Source organism: Muscardinus avellanarius (genome assembly GCF_963383645.1).
Source record: "Muscardinus avellanarius genome assembly, chromosome: 14".
In the NCBI taxonomy this organism is placed as follows: Eukaryota; Metazoa; Chordata; class Mammalia; order Rodentia; family Gliridae; genus Muscardinus; species Muscardinus avellanarius.
The window spans coordinates 52,147,063-52,159,892 of NC_137800.1; the positions used below are offsets into that span (position 1 = coordinate 52,147,063).

Genomic DNA, 12,830 nt, shown 5'->3' on the forward strand with positions numbered 1-12,830 from the left:
GTAAATGTTTAGAAATCTTAGGCAGTGGATTCCTTGGGACCCTCCACCAACTTTATTTAGAAATGGCAGGACTTCTGTTTTCTTGTTCTTCTGTTCTCTATTCCTATTGGGGGGCTCCAACTTACAAAACATAGTGTGATGATAATGTGAAAGTACCTTTTTCCATAACTCCATTATACAATCTGGAATTGAAAATCCTTTCCTCTTAGGGAGCCAGCTTAAGTTCCATGGTTAGGAGTGCTGTTAGAAACCTGTACTTTCCTGACACAGCTCACCACCATTCTGTCTTCACAGCTTAGGAGGATTTTGGCCAGGAGACTCTGAAACAGGAAACCAAGACATTTGCTTTAATTGTGATTTCCCCCCTTTTACCTTCATTCTGCTCTTAGTATTATACTCAAAAGAAGGAAAGAGCTGGGTGTGGTGGTGCACACCTGTGATCCCAGTACTGGGGAAGTTGAAACAGGAGGATCACAGGTTGGAAGCTAGCCTCAGCAACTTAGTGAGACACTGTTTCCAAATAAAAAATAAAATGGGCCTGGGGGAACAGCGTGGAGGTAGAAGGCCTCTGGGTTCCATCTAGTACCACACACACAAATAAAAGAATGGATGACATGAGAACACAGCTCACCAGTCACAACAAATGTTACTCTAAAAACTTAACATGCTGACAGGTGGCTTCATTCTGATCAAGGCAAATTAAGTTGGCTCTAGGGCTTGAAAGTGTCCAAGGTTAAAGAGCTAAAATGAAATAGTCTGAATAAACCATACAAAGTATTTATATAAATAAAGACAGCAAGCCATACTAAGTATTTCTGTAAAACAACAAACCATACTATCTGTATTTGTGATATGAATTTCTTTTCATACTGCTTTCAGTCTTTCAGCTGAAGATTTCTAAATAAATACATACATATGCACACATAGCTATTATAAGTGATGGCCTTGAGAAGTTAACTTGTAGGCTATGGTTCCAAAGAGGGCTGGGAATGCAGTTCAGTGGTAGTGCATGTGTAAGGCCCTGGGTTCAATCTCCAGCACCACAGGAAAAAAACAAAAGTAGCCCTAAAATGTGGAATCAAGGGTTCTCGTGTGGATAGATAACATACAAAAACATATACTTAAGAGATGGTTGGCCACCCCCAAATGGGAACATTTCTGGTATCTAAAATTACTCAATATTACTATCACTAGGTGACTAATACTTTTGTTTCTTTTTAAAATTTGAAACACTAAAACACAAATTTTATAATACTTTTGCCCATTCTCTAAACCTCAACCTCAGTCACATTTGATCCTTTTGCTCTAAATGGTTCTGAATAGTTTAAAGAAAATAGGAGGGAGCCAGGTGTGGTGGCGCACGCTTATAATCCCAGTATTCGGGAAGCTGAGACCGGAGGATCGTGGTTCACGGACAGCCTCAGCTACTTAGGCTCTCTGTAACTTAGTGAAATCCTGTTTCAAAATAAAGAATAAAAAATAGGGCAGGAGGTGTAGCTCGGAGGTCTAATGCCCCGAGGTCCCATCCCCAGACCTACCCCAAAAAAAGAAAATAGGAGGGGCTGAGGCTGTTTCTCAGTAGAGTATGAATTTAGCATGCATAAGCCCTGAGACAATCACTAAAACCAAAAAAATACCCCAAAAAAGTACAGATTAAATTGTTGAGAGCTAGAAGGCTCAGAGATGGTAAACTATAACCCCATGTTCATTTTCAGACTTGGCCAGGCACATAAATAGATTATTATAACCAATCATAGGAATTACCAAGGGGAATGAGGCTCAATTGTAAGCTCTAGAGAGTGCCTTACTTTCACCTGTCCTTGAGAGCAGTGGTCCAGGAGGATCAGGCAGTCTGTGGCTTCCTGAAGCAAGATGTTTCTAACAGACTCAGGTGTAAGGTTTGGGTCCCTTGCCACATCACATATCAGTTTCAGAAGAGCCTTCAATAAGACCACAACTCTGCAGGAAATTCTGGAATCAGGAAGAAAGACTTCATATTCTAAATGGTAATATTAAAATTGGAAGGCTTCAAAGACTGGTGGTAAGCCCTCTTCTCATAATTGAAGGAATGAAAGTTAAATGACTTTTTAAGGGTATACTAGAGATTTAACCCAGAGGCATTCTACCTCCAAACTATTTCCCCAGCTCAATTTTATTTGGAAACAGGATCTCACTAGGTTGATGAGTCTCACTACTTGCTGAAGTTGTCCTTGAACCTGTGATCCTCCCATCTCAGCCTCCCAAGTACTGGTGTTACAAGTGTGTGCCACCACAATTGGTTAGGTTAAATGGGTTTTTTTTTTTGTTTGTTTTTTGTTGGGTCTGGGGATGGAACCCAGAGGCATTTGTCCTCCGAGGTACACCCCCTGCCCAATTTTTTATTCTTTATTTTTGAAACAAGGTCTCACCAAGTTGCAGAAGGCCTCACTAAGTAGCTGAGGCTGTCTGAGAACCGCGAACCTCTGATCTCAGCCTCCCGAATGCTGGAATTACAAGTGTACGCCACCATGACCGCATAGGTTAAATGGTTTTTGAAGGATCACTGAATTAGAGACTGAGCCAGAGAACAGAGCACAGATTACTTAACCTCCAGTCTCTTCTTTCTACAGCATTCTGCCTCCATTACACATAACTTCTGGCCTGTTCAAGAATACCATGATTCGGCCAGGTGTGGTGGAACACCCTTGTAATCCCAGCATTTGGGAGGCTGAGACAGGAGGATGCAGTTCGATGACAGCCTCAGCTACTTAGACCCTTTGCAACTCAGTGAGACCCTGTTTGAAAATAAAGAATAAAACACAGGGCTGGGGGTGTAGCTTGAAGGTAGAATGCCCCTGGGTTCCATCCCCAGTACTTGATTGTAAATTTTCCTTTAATAAGAAAAGATGGGGAACCTTCTAAAGAGGTCTCCTTATTATGCTTTTGGACTGAACAGGAGATGAACCACAGTCCTTTAACTTACTGCCATCTCAGGCCTGGATGTTAATAAAGTAAGAGAAATTAGTGTCTGGGACTTAGGTGTCAGAATGTGTTTAGTTTATTTCAGATCCTAATTTACTATCAGTTAAGTCCAGCCTATTTTCTAATTATTAACCTTTCTAAAGGTTTTCATCCTGCTGGGCATGGTGGCACACACCTGTAATCCCAGTACTTGAGAGGGCTGAGAAAAGCCCTTGGGAAATTAGTAAGACTGTTTCAAAATGAAAAAAAGCTAAGGGTGTAGCTCAGAGGTAGAATGCCTCCAGGTTCAATTTCCACTACCATATTACACACAAAAAAGTTTTCATCTCCTTGATAAAAACTGTCCTAGATGCCTGGCGTGGTGGTGCACGCCTGTCATTCTAGCGCTTGGGAAGTTGAGACAGGAGGATCGAGGCCAGCAGAGACCTTCAGCAACTTAGCGAGACCCTTTAAAATAATAATAAAAAATACAATTAAAAAATGTCCTAGAAATGGGCAATGGTTATACATTGTGACTGTACTTAATGTCATTGAATTATACACTTTAAAATGTCAAATTTCAAGCTGGCGTGGTGGTGCACACTTAAATCCTAGCCTTTGGAAGGCTAAGACAGGAGGATTGTGGTTTGCAGACAGCCTCAACTAATTAGTGGGGCCCTTTGCAACTCAGACCCTGTTTCAAAATAAAGAATAAAAAAATAGGAGTGAGGGTGTAGCTTTGGAGGTAGAATGCCCCTGGGTTCCATCCCCATCACTGAAAGAAAAAAAAAAAAAATGGTTTAATTGTGTCACAAATCTGGAACTGATGCCTGGTGAAAAGGCTCAAAATCTTACATGTGTGGCAGTGGAAGATGCTCAAACATACTGCATGTCTTTAATACTTTGTATCGACTGCAACTGGGCAAGTTCTGAAGAGAAAACTGGGTGAGTTCTGCCCCTTTTTAGTAGCCTGTCTGCTATACCTGGGCCAAGTATACTGCATGAGAAGTTTTAGGGTTTCCAGAATCTTCAATCTAGCCTCCTCTTCTGGTCCATCATAAACCTCCAGATAACCAATGATGACTCGCTCCAACCGCTTCAAGTGTCGGACAGTTCGGATCCCCAACCTAAAAAGGAAAGAGGAAATGTGATGCCAAAGAGCTGAACTTGTGGTATGCAGCCAGACCAGAGCCCTAGCACTCACCTCTTAATGAAAGATGGTAGGTTTCTTGCATAGGTCCTGCGTAAGAGAAGGCGGTGCTCTGGCTCCATGTGGGTTAGAATCAGCTGCAACACCTCCTCACAGCGTGAGGTGGGCCGAGTTGCATCTTCCTTCCAGTGCATGGCTTTCTCCAGGATCGGGAATAAGTCCAGCATACACAGGAGCACGGCCTATGAGGAAGAAATGAACACTTTGGTTTTGGTTCACCCATTTGCAGTGACGACACTTTTGCTTTTTCTAAGAGTTTTATTAAGCTACTGTCCTTATATTCCATGTCACAGAACTCTAAATGATACCAGTAATTAATACATTAGGTACATATTTAAATTTTCAGTTTCCACTTTTTTTTTTGCACAGGGGATTGAGTCCAGGAGCATTCTATGTCCAAGTTACACTCCCAGGCCCCCTCCTTTTTTTCTTTTGAAACAGGGTCTCACTAGGATGATGAGAATCTCACTACTTGCTGAAGCTGTCCTTAAACCAGTGATCCCCCTGTCTCAGCCTCTCAAATACTGGAATTTTTAGGCCTGTTCTACCACACCTAGCAGTCTTCACATCCTTTATCTCCATTTCTCCTCAGGACTGTTCTTTACTAATGAGTCCTAAAATTCATATAGAAGAAAAGATACATAAAAAACAAAGCAGTACTGAGCAACAAAACCATACAGGCATCATAATATCCAATTTCAAATTATACTACAGAGCTATAGTAACAGAAACAGCATAATACTGGCGCAGAAATAGACACAGACCAATGAAATAAAAAAGACAATAATAAATCCTCAAACAATAGCCAGTTGATTTCTGACAAAGGAGTTAAAACCATAAACTGGAAAAAAGCTTTTTCAACAAAAAGCTGACAATAGTCAACTCAAAATGGATCAAAGACCTAGAAGTCAGATGAGAAACTTTACAGTTACTGGAAGAAGACACAGGACCAACTCTCTAATGTAAAGGCACTGGTAGAGACTTTCTCAATAAGATCTTCAGCTAGGCATGGTAGTGCACACCCATAATTCCAGTGCTTGGGAGGCTGAGACAGGAGAATCACAGGTTTAAGCCTAGCCTCAGCAACTTAGTGAGACTCTGTCTCAAAAAAATAGAGTTGGGGAGTAGGTCAGAGGTAGAAAATCCCTGGTTCAATCTCCAGTAAAATACACACATACACGCATCTCCAAAACACAGGAAATAAATTCAAGAATAAATGAGATGGCATCAGATTAAAATGCTTGTATGCAGCAAATGAAACAATCAAGAATCTGAAGAGAGCCTACAGAAGGGGAGAAAATCTTCACCTCTAATAAAGTACTAATGTCTAGAAAAGGTAAGAACTTTAAAAAGAAAAAAGAAAAGAACACACACACACACACACACAAAAAAAAAAAAAAAAAAAAAACACAGCCAGGTGTGGTGGCGCACACTTGTAATCCCAGCATTTGGGAGGCTGAGACGAGGAAGTGGTTGGTGGACAGCCTCAGCTACTTAGTGAGGCCCTGTTAAAAAATAAAGAATAAAAAATAGGGCTGGTAGGCCGGGCATGCTGGCGCATGCTTGTAATCCCCACGCTTGGGAGGCAGAGACAGGAGGATCGCACTGGTTCGAAGCCAGCCTCGCTGGCTTAAGAGACCCTGTTTCCAAATTTAAAAATATATAAAAAATAAGTCTGGGAGTGTAGCCCGGAGGTTAAAGGGTTTCCAGGAGCCCCAATACCACCAAAATATTTTAAAAAATTAAAAAATAGGGCTGGTAGTGTAGCTTGGAGGTAGAATTCCCCTGGGTTCCATCCCCAGTACTGCAAAAAAGGAAAAAAGGAAAAACATCATTTGCAGGAAAATAGATGAAACTAGAGAACATTATGCTACATAAAATCATCAGCCAGTCTCAGAAAGTCAAAGGTATGTTTTCTCCCATATGTGAAGCTAAAGAAAAAAAGGAAACAAAAGGGACTGCAGATAAATGAGGAGAGAGACCACGAAAGAGTAGAGGAGTTTGTGGGAGGAAGGTGGGAAGGAGAAACAGGAGCACTGATGAAGGATTTTAATAATAGCATGTCCACAAATAAAAGTATTACTACCAATCAAACAAATACATATGAGAGGAAGAAAGGGCACAATCTAGGACACACACCAAGTGCTGTGTGCATGTATGTTGGTATCACTTTATTGTTGTCTGTGTGTGAGTGGTACTGGGAATGGAACCCAGGGGAATTCTACCTCTGAGCAACATCCCAGTCCTTTCTTAGTTTTTTTCTTTTCCTTCCTTCCTTCCTTCCTTCCTTCCTTCCTTCCTTCCTTCCTCCCTCCCTCCCTCCCTCCCTTCTTCCTTTCTTTATTTCAGTGTGTGTGTGTGTGTGTGTGTGTGTGTGTGTGTGTGTGTGTGTGTGTGTGTATGGTACTGTGGATTGAACCCAGGAATGTTCTATCTCCAAGCTACACCCTAAGGAGGCCTATTTTATTTTTTTATTTTATTCTGAGACAGGGTCTCTCTCTCTCTCTTTTTTTTTTTTTTTTTGTGGTGCTGGGGAATGAACCCAGGGACATGCCAACTCCAGGCTACATGTCCAGCCCTATTTTTAATTCTTTATTTTGAAACAGGGTTACACTAAGTTGCCGAGAGCCTCACTAAGGAGCTGAGGCTGTCTGAATCCTATAATCCTCTTGTGTCAGCCTCCCACATACTGGGATTATGAAGCATGTGCAACTATGCCCAGCCATGAAACAGGGTCTCACTAAGTTGCTGAGGTCCTTGCTAAGTTGCTGAGGCTATCCTCAAACCTGCTAACTCCTATCTCAACCTACTAAGTAGTGGGATTACAAGTGTGCACCACCACGGCTGATTTATTTGTATCATTTTAAACTTCACTATGATGCATAATTACAGTGCATCAATAAAAGTATAAAAAATAGAACTTTTCAGACACAAAGCTGCCCAAGTAATATCTAACTGACCCACATGAAAACAAAACATTAACTTTCTTGTGAAGACTCAGAAATATGGTTGCCTGTTTGGTGTTGAAGCATTTCAAATTTTGAACAGCTTTTAGTTCTCACCCTTTTCAAAGGAGGAACATCTACATTTCTCAACTATTTCTACTCACATAATGCCATCTTCTATTCAAATTTAGAGAACTCAGTTATGCATAAATTTCACAATTACCTGAATTAGCCGGTGCTCTGGCATATACAGGTGGTTGAACATCGCATGGTATAGAACCTGGGCTCTGTTATACTGGTGCAAATCTGCTGCTGGCTGTAATCAGACAAATTATCCAATTAAAAGTTCCCCAAGATTGGCAAGATGCTGATTGCTGATAATTTTTGAAATTAGATTATGGGTACATATAGATTCATTCTCTCTCTCTCTCGTGTGTGTGTGTGTGTGTGTGTGTGTGTGTGTGTGTGTGTGTGTGTTTTAAAAGCTCTATTAGACAGTGTTTTAAAAACTTCCTTGAATAATAGATTGCATGGGTATTAGTATCTTTCAGGTTCTGATTTTTTTTTTTTTTTTTTTTGGTGGTACGGGGATTGAACCCAGAGGCATTTTACCTCTGAGCTACACCCCCAGCCCGATTTTTTTATTCTTTATTATTATTTTTTTTTTGGTGGTGGTACTGGGGGTGGAATCCAGAGGCTTTCTACCTCCGGGCTATACTCCCAGACCTTTTTTATATTTTATTTGGAAACAGGGTCTCACTAAGTTACTGAAAGCCTCACTAAGTAGCTGAGGCTGGCTTTGAACCTGTGTGATCCTCCTGTCTCAGCCTCCCAAGCTCAGGGATTACAAGCGTGCACCACCACGCCCAGCTTATTCTTTATTTTGAAACAGGTTCTCAGTAAGATGTAGAGTGCCTCACTAAGTAGCTGAGTTAGTCGAGAACCCAGATCCTCCTGTCTTAGCCTCCCAAGCACTGGGATTTCAAGCGTGTGCCACCATGCCTGGCTAGTTTCTGATTTATTGCTCCTTGAAAGTCAACTGTTAATCATTCAGTCTCTGGTAACTCAGTTTGATAATAACCCATGCCTTCCTGTTTCTTCTATAAGTATCTTTAATGAATTAATTTTAGTGTGAGAATTGAACTTAAGGCCTTTTACATGCTACTCACATGCTCTATCACTGAGTCCTGCAATTATTCTTTAATTAGATTATTCTACAAAATACATAATTCTACCAGGTTAGCAGAAGGAAAAGTATAAGAATAAAAAGTATATATAAGTAAACTGAATGACTTAACAGTATTAACAGAATTTAATAACATCATAATAATACTAGAAAGCTAATACATAAAAGATGTAAATATGTGTCATGAATGAAGAACAGTTATGTATAATTCTGTGTGTCCCATAAATACAGTGACAGCCAAGGGTGCTTACCACATTAAGCACAATGTGATGGAGGCACTGTACACCCAGGATTTTGTTCTCAGTTTGATAATCATCAGAGATGAGCAATGATGGAGGAAGTATCCTCTCTAGGTGTTGGTTTAGCCAGGGTCGAGTGACCTGTTGCAGAGTCCATGAGAAAACATGTTTTATAGCAGGGTTATTCTTCCAGGATTCCCTAAAGGGAGAAACGAAACAACATGAAGTACTAGTTCAAGCTAATCGGTATTTTCTTATTTTGGGAAAGAAAATACATATAACTCTTAATTTTACAATATACATTTTATGATTTGTATTAAAACAATGTACATAACCTATACTGAATATACATACATATATCCATATATACATATATATACACACACACATATATGTGTATATTTGACGTGTGTGGTACTGGGGATTGAACACAGAGGCATTCTACTTTTGAACTACACCCTTAGCTCTATTTTTAAATTTTTATTTTGTTTGTTTGTTTGTTTGTTTGTTTGTTTTTCTATACTGGGGATGGAACCCAGGGGCATTCTACCTTCGAGCTATACCCCCAGGCCTATTTTTTTATTATTTTGAAACAGGGTCTCACTGAGTTGCAAAGTGCCTCACTAAGTAGTAGCTGAGGCTGTCTGCAAACCACGATCCTCCTGTTTCAGCCTCACAAACACTGGGATTGCAAGCATGTGCCACCATGCCCAGCTCTCATTTTTATTTTGAAACAGGATCTGATTAGGTTGTTGCGAGTCTCACTACTTTCTGAGGCTGGTCTCAAATATGTGATCCTCCTGTCTCAGCCTCCCAAGTACTAGGATTACAGCTGTATGCCACTACACCCAGCTAAATACATATATTTAACAATAACCCTGGGTTCTGGGTCCAAAGCTTATCCATTAAAAGTAAACCACAGCTAAGTAAAGGACCTGTGGTATAGGTAATAATGGTTCTAATGAAGATGAGGTGAGAAGAGAAATAGAAGTAAAAGAAATGTCTCAGCATTATTATTATAAAGGAACAAATGAATCAAGATATAAGTACCAATTTATAGCTTATAAAATGAGTTTAATCACACAACACCTAGCCTTAAAATAACAACTGTATAATAAATATATTATCTTCATATTATAAATCATAAAACTGAGATTCAGAGAGGCTAATTTGGTCCTACTCAGAGCAATGAAATGAAGCACTAGTCTCAATATCAACCGTGTGTGTGTGTGTGTGTGTGTGTGTGTGTGTGTGTTGTGTTTTACTGGGAATTGAACCTAAGGGTGTTCTAGCTCTGAGCTGCACCCCCAGTCCTATTTTATTATTATTGTTTATTTTGAAATAGAAACAGGATCTCACTACTAAGTCTAGGAGAAAGGCCTTGTATTGCTAGGAGGGCTTTGCTGGTTTTGAACCTGAAATCTTCCTATCTTAGCCTCCCAAGTACTGGAATTACAAGCATGTGCCATCAACCCCAGCTTTAATAGCAAGCCTTTTAACACCAAATTCCTAGTAGATTAAGAGGCATTGACATTTTTTGTCATCACTCTAGTACTATGAATACTGACAATATAGCAAGTAGAAGTCCACAAAAAGTACTTAAGCTAACAGCAGTCTAAAGAATTAATTTTCATCCTAAATACTGAATCTCTATTGAATACCTAGTGATGAGTTTAAAGAGTTCTAAATTTATATTCAAACTATAAACTTTTTTTTGCTTTTTTTTTTTTTTTGTGGTACTGGAGATGGAATCCAGGGGCCTTCTACCTCCGGCTACACTCCCAAACATATTTTATATTTTATTTGGAAATAGGGTCTTGCTAAGTTGCTGAGTGCCTCACTAAGCAGCTGAGGTTGGCTTTGAACCTGTGCAATCCTCCTGTCTTAGACTCCCATCTCCCAAGAGCGGGGATTACAAGTGTGTGCCACCACGCCCGGCTGTTTTTGCTGGAAATTGAATTCAGGGCCTCACACGTACTAGGCAAGATCTCTACCCGTGACTATACCCCCATACTCTCAAACCATATGTGTAAATCCTCTCCAAATAACCATCCTCATCTAACTTAAACATAATTCCAAATCAATGACACCAAATTTCCAGTTTTCCAAGGCAGTTTTCCAGTGCTGGAAAGAGCTCTCGAAAATGAGAGTGAAAACCTCAGTTCTAATCTCAAATTTGCTATGGTTTATTTAATTTTTAACAAAATTATTTTTCTAGGACTTAAGAGAGCAGGTATTACAACATTCTTATTTTTTCTAATAAATAAACTATGGAACCAGCCAAGATGTCCATCAATAAATGAATGGGTTACAAAACTGTGGGATATGTACACAATGGAATTTTACTCAGGCATTAAAAAAAAAAACACAATTAGGGTGTATTCATTTTGAGTCACGCCCCCCACGCTATTTTGGCATGGGGCTGTATTTCTATTTTCTGTATTTCTATCTTTTTTTTTTTTTTTTTTTTGGTGGTACTGGGGGTGGAACCCAGAGGCTTTCTACCCAGACCTATTTTCTATTTTATTTGGAAACAGGGTCTCACTAAGTAGCTGAGAGCCTCACTAAGTAGCTGAGGCTGGCTTCGAACCCATGTGATCCTCTTGTCTCAGCCTCCCAAGCGCAGGGATTACAAGTGTGCACCACCACGCCTGGCTGTGTATTTCTATCTTTCTAATAAACTTCTTTAAAACTCCTAAAAAAAAAAAAAACACACAATTACATCATTTTCAGAGAAATGGATGGAACTGGAGGACATTATGCTAAGCGAGATTAGTCAGTTGCAAAAAGTAAGAGATCTGATGCTTTCCCTAATGTGTGAAAGCTAAAGTGAAATGGGTCATAGGAGGATCTCCAGGTGAAAAAGGAGATCCTATAGAGGAGCAAACAAGGCAACCTAACTGAGGGGATGGGAGGGGAGAAGAAGGAAACTCTCTAAACACATGATGTACTTAAACAAACATATAGATGTCAACCACTAAACCAAGCATGGGAAGGAAGGATGGGGAAGGAATGGGGGAAAATAAATTAATAAAAAAAGAAACATCAGGTTCTTTGAACACATTTTTCGTTGGTACTGGGGATTAAATCCAGGGAGCATTCTACCTCCAAGCTACACCCCCAGCCCTATTTTATTTTTTATTTGGAAACAGGGTCTTGCTAAATTGATGCAAGCCTCACTGAATTGCTGAGGCTGGCTTCCAACCTGCGATCCCTCCTGTCTCAACATCCCAAGTACTGGGATTACAGGCATGCACCACTCCACTGGCTCTTAGCTCTACCATTTCAAAACGTTTAGACTGATGCTCACGTGGCACAGGGCAAAAGTACTCACTTATTCAACTGGGGTCTGAGAAGGCCCATTACTACAGTAAATCTCCCTTTCTCATCTTCATTTTCTCCACGTAAGAATCCTGCTACAGAACTGCAATCAGTAACTCGAAGCAGTAAGGTGAGCACCCTTCCAGCAATGTCCTGAGATATGCGGCTGGTCCATGGTTTCTCAAACCTGTGTGTGACAGCAAAAACGTAGATGGGTCCTGCCAAGTGTCGTAGGCCTGGCTCCCATGCAGGACAGACCTGAGAATTCTTGGCAGCATCAATTTTCCCCAACAGCTTCAGAAACAGTAAGCCAACTTCTGAGGCTTTCTCAGCCACTTGGGAGTGACCATCATCTCCACCTTCCTTCTCCTTGGGTGGGGCTGCATACTTCTCCAGGGCCTTTGCCATCTGCCCCAACATCTCCAGAAGTCCGCAGGGAGGATCGCCTTTCCCCTCAAACAATCTGTCACATTCTGTGGCTTCTATTAGAGCACTGAGCTCTTTCAGAGCGACATCTCTTGCGTTGCCCCGTTGAGCCTCCTGGCCTGTAAGACTGTGCAAAATCTTAGAAAAAGCCTGTCCGAGGGCGGAAGGAGAGCGCTCTTCAGACAAGGAAGAACCTTCCCGCTGCTTTTCCTTAGCGTCGTCAAGCTCCATTCCCTCACAGGGCACGGACTGTCTGGTCTCTGGGAGACGAAGACAGACGAAGGAAAGGCCCCCTAAAGAAGGGAAGGTTGGCCCCCGGATGCTGGGATCTTGCCGACTAAAACGACGAGGTGCTTTGTAGCAGGAGATGAATCTGACTGCGAAAATAACGTGTGCGTAAGGAAAAGGGCTTTCTCATAGTAAGAATCTCAAATGTGTAACGGTGAAGTGGAGATACTACTTTTTCTGCAGATGCAAGAGAAAGAAAAGCAACAACAACAACAACAACAAAAAAAAAAAAACCAAGGAACTTAAAAAAATAAACTGATGAGCCACAGAAATAG

The 12,830-nt window shown here is 40.8% G+C and overlaps 1 protein-coding gene across 1 annotated transcript; it reads right to left on the minus strand.

The window, feature by feature from the left end:
- Positions 1–218: 218 nt before the first annotated feature.
- Positions 219–12,498, minus strand: TTI2 (TELO2 interacting protein 2; the record flags this gene model as incomplete). Its single annotated transcript, XM_080710071.1, has 7 exons — positions 219–320; positions 1,809–1,971; positions 3,924–4,067; positions 4,145–4,332; positions 7,319–7,411; positions 8,533–8,719; positions 11,855–12,498. 7 exons carry the CDS (start codon positions 12,496–12,498, stop codon positions 219–221), a joined length of 1,521 nt encoding a protein of 506 aa, XP_080566197.1.
- Between the last annotated feature and the right edge of the window lie 332 nt (positions 12,499–12,830).